Here is a 16522-nt window from a genome sequence, read left to right on the forward strand (position 1 = left end):
CGAGAGTTTAAGTAACGAGCGCCTGCGCAGCGACAGAACATTCCCGCTCCGGCGGCTCCCACCTGGGGCTGGGGGGTGGGGGTCGGCGCTTCGAGGCCGGCTGCACGCAGAGTGGCCAAGACGGAGGACTCAGGAGCTGGACACCAGGCCAGTGTTAGCCTCTCTAGGCCTCAGTTTCTTCAGCTTTAAGTCTGTCTAATGGGTATAATTACCATGCTCCCTCTTAGAGTTAAGGGAATTAGAGTAATTAACATAAAGGGTCTAGAACACACTGGCACAGAAGTGCTAACCGTTTAAGCGTGGCGGAGAGCGTCCACAAGGAGACGCCAGCAGCACCAGCCGGAGGTTACTACCTGGGCCCAGTATTACCAGATCCTCAGGTTTTTCAACAGAGATTTGAAACCTGAAGTTTTAGCTGACAGGTGATAGGTTTTCAGCGTTGGCATCCATGACAAGGGCCTTCAGGCCCGGCGGGGGCTGCGGAACCCGCTCACCTCCGCGCCTGCTGCAGGAGGTCGTCCTTGCGCTGCACCAGCATGCGCTGTCTCTCGTCAGCGGACTTGGAGAAGCGGCTCCCCCGGGCCTCAAAGTCCTCCCCTTCACTGGGCTCCGCTTCCAGCTCACCGAAGTCCAGTGCCTCCTCCAGCCGAGGACTGAGGTCCAGCGGCACCCGCTCGGTCTGGACACGCAGGAAGCAAGGGACCACTGTGAGCACGGGCTGCCCTGCCAGGCAGATTCCCCATCTGACTGGTGCCCCAAATAATGCTCTTCTGGACCTAAAAGGAGGCGGGCTGCCCGGCAGGGAACCGCGGGCACATGTGTAACGGCAGACATGGGCTCCTGAAGGGCAGGACCTGACTCACATGGCATGTTCAACGTTACGGAATAAGTGAATGATTACCAGTATGAAAACAGGAGCACCTCGAAACAGTACTCTCAGAAGATAACAAAGTTAACTGCTTATTTGCATTCTGGGAATTTTCTGTTCAATGCTACTTATTGCTCTAAAATTTTAAAAAGTCTTATCACATATACTGCACAAATTTTATACCCTCACTTGACTCTGAGAACAGTAAGGCAGATAAAAAATGGTAAATTCTAAGTATCTTTGTTAAAAACCGATATAATATCACGTGGTTCCTCGCGTAACAGGATATAATAATGGGACTCTCTCTGTTCTGGCTGCAGCTGTGAAGGTCAACACGATACCCAGGAGCCCCCAAAGGCTCAGGCAGCTGCCCGGCCATCTACTACTCATGCTCCCAGACTCAGGCCCAGACCCAGGCTGGCCAGTGTCAGCCCAGCACCCACCTCCAGGCGACAGCAGAGTTGAGGAGGAAAAGGCTGAGAGGCTATTTTTAAGAGTTCCTGGAGTGCGCGCTTTTCTCTCACCCACCCTCACCACCTCTCCTTTCCCTCAGCCAAGCGAGTGAGGGACTTCAAGAGAACCATGTGGGGACTTCCCTGGGGGCTCAGTGGTTAAGAATCCGCCTGCCAATGCAGGGGACACGGATTCAAGCCCTGGTCTGGGAACTAAGATCCCACATTCTGCGGAGCAACTAAGCCCGTGCACCACAACTACTGAGCCCGTGTGCCACAACTACTGAGCCTGCGCTCTAGAGCCCGCGAGCTGCAACTACGGAAGCCCACACGCCACAACTACTGAAGCCCGCGTGCCTAGAGCCCGTGCTCTGCAACAAGAGAAGCCACCGCAATGAGAAGCCCGTGCACCGCAATGAAGAGTAGCCCCCGCTCGCCGCAACTAGAGAAAGCCCGCGCTCAGCAACGAAGACCCAATAGCCAAAAAATTAAAAATTTAAAAAAATAATAATAATTTTAAAAAAAGAGAACCATGTGGCCTGACTCATGTGCCCTAGAGTTTGGGGGACACAGAGACTGGTGGTGACTAACACACACCTGAAAAATCTAAGAGGAAGAAACTGGCTTGTAGCAGATTTTAAAAACGCTTCGATGGGAGCCAGTTCAACTTCCACTGACTGTAAGGCACTGCTGTGTGTGTCCTGGGGGAGGGGACGTGGGTCCTGCGGGAGAACCAGCCTGAGGCTGTTGAAACTGACTTTGCCCAAGAGGACCACTGGGAGGGGTGAAGGGAGCCCCATGAAGGAAGGGGTGGTCATAAATAGCCAGCCCAAGTTCAAACTAAGTATAGTCGAGGTTTCTGGTGCTAGACAGGACAGGGAGATCTCTACAATAACAGCTGTAACACATATATATACAGATGTGCACATGCGTACACACACACACACACACACACACACACACACACACACACACACACACACACTGGGGTCACATGGCCCATCTTAACCCTCTCTCCTCCTGAGTCCGACCCTAGAGGAAGTTAGAAAGAAGAGCTGGTGAGTGGAGGTGGAGGTGGAGGTGGAGGTGGAGGTGGAGGTGGAAGGAAGGGAATGGAAGGCCACCCTCAGGTCCCTGCCGGCCTCCAAGCCTGATCCACGTAGGCCTGAGCTTGGGCAGAGGGGAGACCCCGAATTAAGCAACAGGCAGATCTGATCTGATGACTGGGATAAACTGAGGTGTTTATTAACTGATATCCAAGAACTTTTTATTTCCTGAGAATGGCCAAAAGTGTTATATAGCAAGCTTCTTTGTGAAACAAGTGCTTTCCTTCCACTATGTTAAAAAAAAATTCAGAAAGCCTTCATGCTCACTCTAAAAATAGAGATGGGGAATCAAGACAGAAGTCGAATGTGCTGTACCCACAAGGCCCCCAAGCCAGCCTAGTATCCAAATCTGAGCTAAGCCAGCTACGAAAACTGGAAACACAATGAGCCCCTTCTTCAGAAGCCAGACGCCATTTTACAAATGCTGCACGACCCAATTACAGATTTGGATACGAACATTTTAACTCAGCAACAGATCTGAAGAATTCTTAGAAGTTTTTACTGTTTCCTATTTGCAGGGAAAGGCACGTGAGGTGAAAGCAGCCTGCATGTCACTCGTCAGTGAAAGCAGCTGCTTCCAGCAGAGCCCTGACCGACGCTGGCAGAGAAGGCGGCGCCATCCTCAGGCCCCAGCCCCTGTGTGGGAAGCCCCACACGTCACACCAACAAGGAAACACAAAGATAGGGCTGTCTGGGGCTTCTTCAGTCTCTTAAGAAAACTTCTGGAAAGCACGGTAATTGAATACGCAAATGGGAATTCCAGAAAAGGGACACGAACCGGAACCCCAGGCTGCGTGGGGCAGAGCATGGGGTGGGGCTAAGGCACCTCTGCCCTGGAAGCCAGACCCGGGAGCTCCTCCCGGGTGCACGCAGCTACCCCGGGTCACCCAGCATGGCTATCTAGGCAAACCTGGTTCCCAGGAGAACCACACTTCCCCCCACCCCAGGGGTCTCGTTTTTGTGAAATGCATGAAGTCCCTGCAAATGCTGAGCTGGACAAGCGAGGCGTGGGGGGGAGAATTAGCTGAGGATTTCGGCCCTAGAGAGCGGAGCCCGGCTCAGTCACCCAGGGTCCTGGGCTCAGCCTCACGCCGCCCTGCCTAGTGCCGCCACTCAGGTTCACAGCGGCAGGGCCGGCCCAGCAGAGCATGACTCTTCTCCTCCGGTCCTGAGGCCAGTCCCCAGGGAGGGGCCTGCAGGCCACGCCAGGCACAGCAAGGTCTGTTACGCTTGGACACTGAGACGACGCTGGCATACGGCCTCCTCCCTACTCTCGCCCTCAGCCGTACAAACGTCAGAGGCGGGGTGCAGACCACCGCCAGGTCCCCTGCTGCTCCCCATCCCATACGTGCTCTCTCTAGTACGCAGGCCTTACCTGAGCGGAAGCTTCTCCGTCCTCCTGCTCGCCGTTTGGCCTCTCGGCAGGACCGTTCAATGCAGGCCTAATGCTCTCTGACCGCTGAAAGAGAGAAAGCAGCACCGACAGTGCAGAGCCGTTCTGAGCTCGGCGGACGGGTACGGGGGGACCTGGAGCATGGGGGAGCTACAACCCCAACAGTCTGAGTTTAGCAAATCCCACGGCATCGAAGACATGAGAGTGCTACTGAGCTTCAAGACACAGCAAAGGAGCCTGAGGCCTAAATCTGAGAGTCATCAGTGGGCCCACGTTTAATTTCCCTTTCAGTAACAGTAACTGCACAACAATAACAAAACGACAACAGCAGTTAACACCGACAGGACACTTTGGAAAAGCACTGACACCATCATCGCATTCATCTCCTTAACATCCTGTGAACTAGGTACTGCTGTTCTCACTTTCATCCAGGCTGAGATCCCAGCCCACGCTGCAGACACTTCGGGGCCCTGCGCATGTCCCTGAAGGTCTGCCCGCTGCGTGCCCGCTGCCCAGTTTCTGTATTTCATCGTCCGAGGACACACTCTGGCTGTGTGAAGGAACCTGGCCCCCGCTGGAGGCAGCCCTCAACCAACAACTGATGGAAACTGGTGTATAAGCACCCCGGCTCCTCCTCCCTCAGGAGGAACAATGCATTCTACACTGGACCCCAGAGGCCTCCAGTGGGCTCAAGCTCTAGCTGCCCACGATGGTAACTGCTGGATAACAAACCCTTTATCCACTTCACAGCCCCACCTGCTGCCTGTGTTTCCTGGAATACTTCCCATGTTTCCTGGAACACCTCCCAAATTAACTACTGGCAACTGAATCCCTGTCTCAGGGTCTGTTCCTGGGGAAACCCAAAGTCACAGCCAGGTCAAACAGGTAAGGACCACTGGGCCACCTCTGATACCTCAGCCCCTTTGACTCCCAAGTTGAGGCTCATTCCCTCTTCCAAGATTCTCACGCTTGAAGATTTTACTAACAGATTTCCATGTTTCTGCATACCTAAGTTGAGTAATTTCTTGGTATATGATTCCCTAATCACATATATTCTTTGGTCCTGCCAGAAAGCTTTCTTTAAAATGTCAATACTTTTGTACCCATCAAAGAGGTTACATGATGGGCCAGGAAATAGGATCTTTAAAAAAAAAAAAAAAGTCAAAAATATAAGCCTCACACACACATAGGAATTATACCCAGTGGAAAGCCATACCAATGTGCAAAGCCAGGGACAGAGGGCGATACCTCCTATAGCTGGGGTTAGCAAACTATAGCCTGTGGGCCAAGCACTCCAACAGTTTTTGTAAACAAAGTTTTACTGGAACACAGTCATGCACATTCATTTACATATTGTCCATGGCTCCTTCAGTGCTACAGCAGGAATTGAGAAGTTACAACAGATAATGCATGGCTTGCAAGGCCTGAAATATTTCAATCTGTCCTTTATAGGGAAAGACTGCCAATCCTTGTCCAAAAGGAACCGATGCTAGGACCTCCTGGACTGGCAAGGGCAGGCTGGTTTGGGGTGTACAGCTGCACAAAAAATTAGCCAAATACTTTTGTCCTTGTCTTAATCCAAGCCTCTTGGATGGGTCTGTTCTCAGTCATAATCTGGGAAGTTAGGGAATTCACAGAAACCCTTCATCAAATCATAAATGATATTCAGCTGTTAAGTAACTAGAAAGTTAATCTAGAAGATTAAACCTTTGTGAGGAAAGAATTCATTTGTCATGTCTGAAACCTCAGTTTACCTGTGTGGGAAAAGGTACTTGAATCCGTCCTTCTAAAATGTTGTCTGTTGTTATTTCGACTGAGCGTGTCAGCTGGAGGTCCTGCAGTACTAGGTGGTATGGAACCTGGGGAAACATCTCTTGAATCTGATGAGCCTATAGGAATACAAACAAAGAAGCCATGAAATGTTCACTCTCAACAGTTGTTCACTGAGGTCATAGGTAAGGCAGCCTCTGGGCACTGAACTTGGTGACCTGCCTTGAAAACACAAGTAAGGGGCCACCTCTATGCCACAAATCACCGTCAAACTGCAGTATTTCTTAGTATTTTTCCAGAATGCCAAACAGAAAACTTGGGGACAACATCAACTTTAAATAAAAAAAGCCCAGAAATCCAACTGGAGCCCGAGACAGGCTGAACTAGAATATTCTAGTTTTAAAAAGCATTCATTTTAAAGCTCAGTAAAATTCAGGTATATAAACATGTTCTGCTTAAAGATTTAATTCCTAAAAGGAACAAACTTCTGATACACACTACATGGGTGAAATTCAAATGCATTAAGTGAAAGAAGCTCAACTCAAAAGGCTATGTACCCTATGATTCCATTTATATGACATTCTAGAATAAGCAAAATTACAGAGACAGAAAACTGATAAGTGGTTGCTACAGGCTGGGGGTGGGAAAGGAAGTGATTACAAAGGGGCATAATGGAATCTGGGGGGAGGCGGAAAGGAACTGTTCTATATTTTGATTATTGTGGTGGTCACATGACTGAGTTTGACAAAACTCAGAGATGGATACTAAAAAAGGTGAATTTATTGCATATAAATTTTACTTCAACTTAAAAAAAAAAAAAAAAAGACTATAAAAAATGTAATTGCTGGGACTTCCCTGGTGATCCAGTGGTTAAGAATCCACCTTCCAATGCAGGGGACGCAGGTTCGATCCCTAGTCCGGGAACTAAGATCCCAAATGCCGCAGGGCAACTAAGCCCGCACACCGCAACCTCTGTGCCCACGTGCCACAACCAGAGAGCCTGCGCGCTGCAGCTACTGAGCTGGTGCGCTCTGCAGCCCACACGCCACAACTAGAGAAGGCCACGCGCCACAGCGAAGATCCTGCATGCTGCAGCTAAGACCCAACGCAGCCAAATAAATAAAATAAATAAATAAAAGTAAAAAATAAAAAAATAAATGTAATTGCTAATGTTGCTCTGGAGCTGCAGTTTTCAAACTGTACTCTAGAAACGTCTCGGAGGCCATGGGGGCTCTAGGGTGGGCACGCGTACAGAGGGGAGCAGGCAGAGATCTCGGCGCACCACCACCGGTACTTTCATCCAAGCAGCTCCAGACTTTTTTCTCATACGTGTGTATTTATTTTACAAATGCTTACGTTCAAGGTTTTATTTGTGGAGAAGTCCCAATGATCAAAAGAAAAAACGACAAGGAAATATATAATTGCCTTGGGGGCACAATAAATTCTACTGTTGGGATAGTGGCTCCCAAGAAACATGTTGTCATGTAGAAAGAGAGGAACGTGTCCCAGTGTCAGGCCTAGAGAGAAAAGACCGGGGTGAAACCTGTGCAAAGCTTTGCTTTGGGTCATCGTTGGGGCAGGGAGGGCAAGACAAGTGTGTAGGACAGAAGGACCCGGAGCTCCACGGGCCTGGGATCCCCTCATTGTTTCTATGAATGTAGTTGATCATTTTTCACAACCCAGGTCAAGTCAAAGCTAACTGGGCAAGAGTCCAAAACAACCTCAATAATCAGATAACATTCTCCTCTATTCTTAAAAAGGTCCCCTCTCATTTCCCAAATAAAATAAGTCCAAGATTCAGTTCACTGGGCCAAACCTTCTCTTCCAGAAAATCCAGCAAGTTATATATTAGACTTTTATAAAAAATGTACTGTGACAGTAAATTAGTTGTGCTAAAAATAGGCTATTCCAATCCACCATGCAACGGGAGGAAGAACACCAGGGCCTGCCCGAGAATTCTAAACACACCAACTCCAAGAAGGTAATTCTCATTCCTGGGAGGGTTACATGTCCGTGAATTCAGATTTTTTTAAGGGGGCAGGTGAGGTGACCCACCTGAAGAGCTTCAACAGCTGCCCGACCCTGAGATGCCCACGCAGAGCCTGGCCCGAGCCAGTCGTCGGCCACGCGGGGCTGCGCACTCCCAGTCCATCTAACCTCGCGACGCCGCTCTCCCTCTCTGCTGATGACCTGGCTGAGCGCTTCACTGAGAAAGCAGAAGCCCGCGGGAAGCCAGGGCTTTTTTTTTTTTTTTAATGGTCAAAATCATATACCATAAAATTGCCCATCTTAACCATTTTTAAGTATACAGCAATGTTAACTATACACACGCTACTGTGCAACAGGTCTCCAGAACGCTTTCATCTTGCAAAACCGAAACTCTACACCCACTGAACAGCGACCCCCACTCCCCCTCCCCCTCCCCCAGCCCCTGGCGACCACCATTCTACTCTCTAAGAGTCTGAGTAATTTAGATGGCTCATGTAAGTGGAATCACGCAGTATTTGTCTTTTTGTGACTACCTTATTTCACTTAGCATAGTATCCTCAAAGTTCTTCTTTTTCAGGCTGAATAATATTCCACTGTGTGGACAGAGCATTTTCATAATCTATTCACCTCTGATGGACACTTAGGCCGCTTCTACCTAAATGGTTATTATGAGCCATGCCTTCTTTTTAAACCATATCTCAAAACGACACGCCTGTAGCTACGTCCATCCCGCCTCCCAACAAAGGTGAGAATGCCCCTCTCCTGGCTCCGGCTCCCAAACCCACCCTCCACCTCAGGTCTTTGCCTTCAGTTAACTTTTCTGTTTGTTCTGTACCATCAATCTCTCCCCCTCCAGTGATCATTCCTATTCGCACACCAAGCATGTTTTAGAATCTTTTTAAGAAGACTCTTCGGTACTCAAAAGAACTGAAAGCAGGGTCTCCAAGAGATATTTGTACACCCATGTTCATAGCCCCATTACTCACGATAGCTAAAACATGGAAGCAACCCAAGCGTCCACCGACAGATAAACGGATAAGCAAAATGTGGTTTATTCATACAATGGGATATTATCCAGCCGTAAGAAGGAAGGAATTTCTGACACATGCTACAACATAGTTGAACCCTGAGGACATTAAGCTCAGTAAAATAAGCCAGTCACAAAAAGATAAATACCGTATGATTCTGCTTATATGAGGTACCTAAAGTAGTCAAATCCACAGAGAAAGAAAGGAGAATGGTGGCTGCCAGGGGCTAGGGAGGAGGGAATGGGGAGTTATTGTTTACTGGGTATACAGCTTCAGTTTTGCAAGATGAAAAGAGTTCTGGAGATGGATTGTGGCTGATAGTTGCACAAGAATATGAATATACTTATTAATACCACTGAACTGTACACTTAAAAACGGTTAAGAAAAAAAAAAAACGGTTAAGATCATAAATTTTGTGGTACGTGTATTTTATCACAATTTAAAAAATAGAAAAAAAGAAGACCCGTGGGGAAAAGAAAAAGAATACATACTTATTTGCTTATATGTGTATGTAAACATTCTGGAAAAACACAACACAGAAGAAACTAATTGAAGTTGTTATTGCAAGGGAGGAGGGTGTCTGGGCGGATGGAGGAAAAGACTTCGCTGGATACTCTCCATAAGTTTTGAAATTTGTGGATAAATGGCCTGCTCCAAAATCTTAAAAAAAATATATTAACAAAAACTCCTCTGACGGCACACCCCTATCAAGCCACCACCTTACTTCTCCACTCCCTCTTATAACACACTGCCAGCTACTGGGGTGTCTTCAGCTCCCACTCATTCTCCAATCCAACAACCTAGTACTCAGCCCCTCGAGCCATGGAAGCTGCTTGCTCCTCTCCAGCTGATTAACCACCTCCACTCTGCCAAACCCAACATGCACTTCTCTGACCTCATCTTCTAAGAATTCCCACATGGTTGACTTGACGCTTCTCCTGGTTTCCTTCCTTCTCAATCGCTGCCATGGCTCCTCCCATTCAGCCAGACCTCAGTCCTGAGCCCTCTTCTCCTTCTGAGCTACCTTCTTTCCCTCGAAGAGATCCAGTCCCCTACAGACTAAAGCTCCCAAATGTCTGTCTCCAGCTGGATCTCTTTCCTGAGGTCCAGAACTGTCTACATGACATCTCTACTTGGATGTCTCACAGACACCCCAACTTCCCCAGCCAAACAGAAGGCCGAGTCCCTGTCCTCCATCTGTTCCTCCTCCCGTCCTGCCCATCTCATACATGACACCACTGCTCAGCTGCTTGACCGAAAGCCAGCACTCCCCTCACCCCACTACCCCACATCCAAATCAAAGCACTGTCAAGTCCATCAGTTCATCTTCGAAAAGCATCTGAAATCCGCCACTTCTTTTCATCTTTATTTCCAATGCCCTGGTCCAAGCCACCATCTTTTTTTGCCTGAACTACTGCAACAGTCTCCTAACTGGTCTCACTGGTCCCATTTTTGCCCCTCTAAAATTCATTCTCTCAGAAGTAAATTATTCTCTGTTAACTGTCCTGTCAGTCCCCTGGGGGAGGAAAAAAAGCCCTGAATGGCCTTCTCGTACTTTCATTACAGTATCTAAACTGGATTGTAGCCTACAAATCCCTGCATGACCGGGCTCTGCAACCTCAATTTATGTCACAATCTTGGTTCCGACTCGCAGGCTCCAACCACAATCACCTCTCTGTTTTCTGAACATTCTCACCTCATGGCCTTTGTACCTACTGTTTCCACTGCCTCTTTCCCCCGATCTGCCTCCTTCTCTTCTCAGCCTTCATGTCTCAGCTTAAATATCACCTCTTGAGACTTCCCTGAATGTCTCCTCTAGAACAGCCTTTACCCATCGCTCCACCACATCACCGGCCCTACTGCCTGCAGAGTCCGCATCCCCATCGGCAACGGTCTTATCTGCTGGTGTTTATAATCAGTCTCCTCCCCCCGACCCCACGTAGAATTCACACTTCTTGAGAGTAGGGCTCTTGTCCCCCTTGTTGACACTACAGGTGCTACGCAATTTGTTGACACTGCACAGTGCCCGTCTCGGGAATAGGCTTTCAGTACACATTTGTTGGACTAACACAGGTTGCATTTTTCAGACTCCTGCATTTATCATCACAATGAACACTACATTTCAAAAACGGTGAACCATGTTTCTCCAACACTGCAGAATAAAAATATACACCATATGACAAAGCTTTAGAAAAATACAAAGAATCTTGAAGTATGTGGACAATATCCTTGAACCAACAGCATGCCTGAATATCTCAAGGTGTGTGTGTGTATATATTTATGTTTATATATGTATATCCACAGGCATGTATGTATGTATAAGTGTGTATGTGAAGGTATACTCATTTATTTACTTTGGGAAGGGAGGAGAGGGGATTAAAATAACACATTCAGTAGGCCTACGACAATTTTTAATAAAAGTCACATCATTCACTCCAGCCAGTAACTCCCCAAATATTTTTGGTGAAAATCAAGAGGTGTCCCAACACTAGCCTAGATCATGAGAGTGAACTTAGTAGTGCTCAGAAAAGGTTAGATTATCTGCCACACAAGTATAATGAAAGCTGGTTTCCAAATCAGTTTCAAAGTTTAAAGCGCAGGAATTGAAGTCATCCCAGTGAATAAGATGCTCCTGAAAATCCTGCTGTTCTTTTTTTTTTTTTTAATCCCGCCGTTCTGCCAGAGCAGAGTGAGACCAACTGAGTCATGCACACTGCACACGTTCTCCAGCTTTTCCTTCCCTCCCGATTATTAATCACCTTTTAAAAGCAGTGAGCGGTCCTTACCATTGCATTAAGCTGGGAGTTGCTTGCCTGTGTAATGCCTAGAATGTTGGTGGTGTGCATCACTTCGACTGAAAAACTTGGCAGCCAACTCGCAATCCGGGACCCTAAAACAAACAAGAAGCCAGCACAAGTCTTAGAGACCTCTTTCCCCTGTCAGTTACTCTGCAGTCGGCCACTCTATGGTACCAGCTGGTACTCACTGAGGGCTTACTTTACACCAGGCCTTTTGACCAAGTGTCCCATGTGGATTAGCTCATTCAATCCCCACTAAAACCCCACATGGGTTTATTATTATTATTATTCCCATTTTACTCTTCTCAGAGATTTGACTCTAGTGCTCTTGTTGGTTCCCCAAGGCACTCGGAACTGAGGTAACTTGCCCAAGATCACAGCATTTAATTATGGTGGCCAGGACTTGAAGCCAGACAGTCAGGTTCCAGAACACTTCACCACTGGGCTTTCCTGCTTTCCAGTGGCCCTGGATCCACACAAACTCAATCCCTCTCTCAGGCTAAACTATAAGGAAGGTTTTCAGGGCTCTAAAGCTGCTACAGTAGATGAGAATTTGCCCTCTCTTTCACGCTACACACAAATACTACTCGTTTGGAGACATCATTTTCAGGAAGTATTTTTTACTTAATAATCTGGTTTAAAGACTTTAGTTTTCTGATTCGAAATTCTTTTCAAAGAGCTCTATAACACAGGTTTGCGGACTAATGGTACCAAGAAGTCTGTTGCTTCTGCCATTTCACTAAGGAAAGGGGATCCTAAGATATACCACCACCAGGTGTCAGCAGTAAAACAACTCCATTATCAAGCCACACATTTAAGGAGGATTTCCCTTTCCTTCACATAGAAGCACTGAGGCCTGGAATGTAAAACAAGTTCAATGGCCATCTCAAAGATCTTGCCTGTACAGATGGTACCCAATAAAAAGCTGGATACTTATTTCATGTACTTACTAGGGAAAAATAAAGTTACCTTTATCTATTTTGCCTAAGTTTTCAGTAATAATTCATAAAATAATAGCTTACATAGCCAGGACCCATGTCCAAGATCTGCTAGTCTATTTCAGAAGTCTTATGTGGTAGAGGCCATAATTAGCAGCCACAAAGCAGCCCCTCTACACCTGCCCAGCATCCCTGCCCAGCCAGCCAAGCAGCCATCATCCCCTCCTCTCAGAGACTCCACTATACTCCTTCGGTCCTTCCTATCAGGGATTTCAATGTGTTGCCACTCCCACCGTGCTCTACCCTTAGAAACTCAAATCAGAGACCTGAAGAGCACTCCTCCTAAACAAATAGGCCAGGGATACCTACTTTAGAGTAGGAAATATGAACCCACAGAATTTAATGGTATTGGAATTGATGAAAATCAACAACAGCCTGATGTAATGTGAATTAAAGAATGATCAACCAGTCCCTGACATGGTGCCCATGACCTTAGAATTTTAAGTGTGGTTTTATTACAACTCCTTTCAATATTCTGGAAGATGGAATATTCATATTTTATGGGCAAAGAAACAGGGTTCTAGTTCTGATTCTCCTTCTGGTACCCACTGGAAAGGCTACTCAATGACCCTTCATTATATGCTCAAGTATTACACCGATGCAATAAATTATTAGCAGTGGTTAACTATGAAGCTGATTCAGCATGCTCCTTGCAGTCACGGTTGATTCAACTGTAACTACTTTCACCTCTTCGCACCCCCCGTCCCCCCAATTCACACAGAACCTAGCAAAATGCCTGGCACAGAATAACCCCTCGGTGCTGTCTATACTTACCGAACATTTTCAATTAAAACTGAAATATAACATTAAACTCGTCCATACAGGGCAAGTTATAATTAAAACATCATCCCCTAAGGGGAGAAAACCCCTGGCGGACGGTTTTAGAGGTTGAAACCAACTAACCATCGAAGTGGAAGAAGTGATTGTGTTGGTTTAAGCGAGGTCTGCCTTCAGCTGCTGCTACAGGAACCAAATTCTCATCCAAGTTCTCTCCTTGATGCTCTTCCCTGACACGATTATTGTCGGCAATATTAAGAGACATTCTGCATGTTGGGCAGGAGGTGTCTTGTTCTAGCCAGGAACGAAGACAGGAGCTACCAAAAAGTCCAAAATAAGATATCCTTAGCATATTTTGTGAGAATTCACCAGAAGTACTCTGAATGTATCAATGAGTTGCAATTTTACTTTCTATTTACCATTAGCAAGATTTAAACGTTAAGAAACACTTGCTGACATTACCTCTTTGCCCTGCTTCACTCTAATGTACTTCTGGTGTATCCTGCTCTGAACGTTAATTTGTTAACATACGTGGTCATCCACCAAGCTCCTGGGCATGACCCTTCTTCAGCAAGACTTCATCACCTGGCTCACCATCCTCCTCTCCAGCTCTACTTGACTAACTTCAAATCCATGTGGCTGAACCATCCAACACCCTTGCCTCTCATGTCTTTGAATCCTCTATTCCAATGATCTGTTCTCTCACTCTACTTTAGCCTCCACTAACCTTGCCGTTCTCTTCAAAATCACGACTTCAAAGATCTCACTCTCCAACTAAAACTCCTCTCCTTCCAGCTCGCCTCTTATTTGCTAAGATCTTCCATCCACTTTTTCATCAAGCATCACATCCCCCCAGAGCCTTACTTCTGTCTTCACCCAGCATACCTACAACCTTACATCCATAATCCCAACTTCTTCAACCCTCTTATATTTGTATTCTGCTTTCCCAACCAGGCTGAAAAGCTTCTTGTGCCCTTTTTCAGGTGATGATAATGCCCTATTTAAGGTAGTCTCTCAATAAATACTTGTGCTGCCCATTAAAGGAAGTATACTAAAAAAAAAAAAGAGAAGGTTGGATGAAGTGATCTCCAAGGTACCTTCCCAATTTATAATAATACTTATCTTTCTCCTAAGATTTCAAGAGGCCTTCCGTTCCATAATAATATATTAGCTTTCTTCTAAGAGTTCAACAAGGCACTGAATAAAAATGCTCACTTCCTCTGTGTCTTTTCTTTTTTAATATCTGGGAACATGTGCACATATAAGGTTACACAGGAGAGCCTCACCAAAATGTGATGATCCTCAGAGTCTCTAGCAACCAAATGGTACTTAAGTACCAAAACTTTCCCAGAGGCCAAGATGAAGCTACTTCTTACTATCTCTCTGCTGGAAGAATGTATGACAGTAATGTTCCAAAATAATGAATGTGTACATTCAACTCTATCACATTTTGAAACAATAAAGTACCTATAATTCCTGTTTGTGATCATGTAACTATTAGCCAAATAAATGATTATATTTTTTAAAGTTCATTTCCCCTTAATGAACACCCTTAAATCACACCTCTAGTAAAATCAGCCTTGTGGGAGACTACCAAAATGTGTAAAATCCTTGCCTTCCAATAATGGTACCTGTGACACACTTTTCATAAGCAAATCTAATTTTACTTCATATTCTGCAAAAACTTCCCACATTATGTACAATAGCCTAAAAACTACAAGTGAGTACAACTGGTCAGATATAGTTGCCTTCCTTGGAAGAAAAAAAAAAAAATGTCAAACTTCCACAGCTAAAGAAACCAAACTTCAGAGAAAACAGCTGTATTTCTATATAACTATAATAATGTTCTATTGAAGGATTCTTTCTTCTCCGTCTAAGTATGACACTTCAATGTAAGTAAATATTTACTGGACTCTGAAATCTTGCAAAGACATCTTCTACAGCAACAAATTATCTAGCTATAATCTGTTGAAATCTAGACATTTAGCTTTACGGCAAATGAATCTGTCATAGACTATCATCATACAATCCTGCCCCAATCTATTAACCAAAGCTATAAAGTAAAGCAAACCAAGAAGAGATCCTAACAACTGTTTGCTCACTCAACCCCAGGCAGACAGATGTTTTAAAAATTAAATCCTAACTCTTAAACAACCACTAGGTCAAGAGAAAATCACTTGGGCAGTTAGAAAATATTTTGAGACAAAAGAAAACAGAAGCAAAAGCACAACATACCAAAACTTATGAGATACAGCAAAAGCAATGCTCAGAGGCAAATTTATAGCTAAAAACGCCTAAAAAGAAAAAAGATTTCAAAACGACAACCTAACTTTATAACTTATGGAACTAGAAAAAGAGCAAATGAAACCCAAAGCCAGCAGGAGGAAGCAAATAATAAAGATTCAAGCAGAAATAAATGAAATAGAGAATAGAAAAACAATAGAGCAAATCAATGAAACCAAAAGTTGGTTCTTTGAAAACATCAAAGCTAAACTGACAAATTTTAGCTAGACTAAGAAAAGAAAGATATAAATAACTAAAATCAGAAATGAAAGTGTGACTACTACTACCAACCTTACAGAAATTTAAAGGATTATAACAGAATACTAGAAATAATTGTACTCCAACAAATTAGATAATACAGATAAAATGGACAAATTCCTAAGCAACACAAACCCTAAACAATACACACACACACAAAAAACTACCATAAAACTAATAAACAAATTCAGTAAAGCAGCACAGTAAAAGAGCAACATGAAAAATCAGTTATGTTTCTACACACCAGCAATGAACAATCCAAAATAGAAATTAAGAAAACAATTCCATGTACAATAGTATCCAAAAGAATAAAATGCCTAGGAATAAATGTAACCAAGGAGATGAAAGACTTGACACTAAAAACTATAAAAGACTGCTGAAAGAAATTAAAGAAGACCTACATAAAAGGAAAGGAATCCCATGTTCATGAACTGGAAAACAATATTGTTAAGATAGCAATCTTCCCCCAAAGTAATCTACAGATTCAATGTGATCCCTATTCAATTTCAATGGCCTTTTTTGCAGAAATGGAAAAGCGGCTCCTCAAATTCATATAGAATTGCCAAGAGCCCCAAATAACCAAAACAATATAAAAAAAGAAAAAGTTGGAAGATGCACCATTTCCCAATTTCAACTTACTACAAAGCTACAGTAATCAAAACAGCATAGTACTGGAATAAAGATAGACATATAGACCAATGGAACAGAACTGAGAGTCCAGAAATAAACTCAAACATCCATGGCCAAATGATTTTGCCAAGGATGCCAAGACCACTCAATGGGGGAAAAAATAGATTCTTCA

General features: G+C 45.0%; 1 protein-coding gene across 1 annotated transcript in view; it reads right to left on the reverse strand.

Annotated features, from left to right (window-relative positions):
• Positions 1–16522, reverse strand: part of AMFR (autocrine motility factor receptor) — a 39255-nt gene that overhangs the window by 569 nt on the left and 22164 nt on the right. Inside the window, exons 9-13 of the mRNA XM_061173423.1 lie at positions 13306–13496; positions 11393–11496; positions 5574–5708; positions 3802–3885; positions 495–679 (exon numbers count right to left, since the gene is read on the reverse strand). Of these exons, the coding sequence (XP_061029406.1) occupies positions 495–679; positions 3802–3885; positions 5574–5708; positions 11393–11496; positions 13306–13496 (699 nt within the window). The remainder of the gene's footprint in view (positions 1–494; positions 680–3801; positions 3886–5573; positions 5709–11392; positions 11497–13305; positions 13497–16522) is intronic.

Source organism: Eubalaena glacialis, chromosome 18, assembly GCF_028564815.1.
Source record: "Eubalaena glacialis isolate mEubGla1 chromosome 18, mEubGla1.1.hap2.+ XY, whole genome shotgun sequence".
NCBI lineage: Eukaryota > Metazoa > Chordata > Mammalia > Artiodactyla > Balaenidae > Eubalaena > Eubalaena glacialis.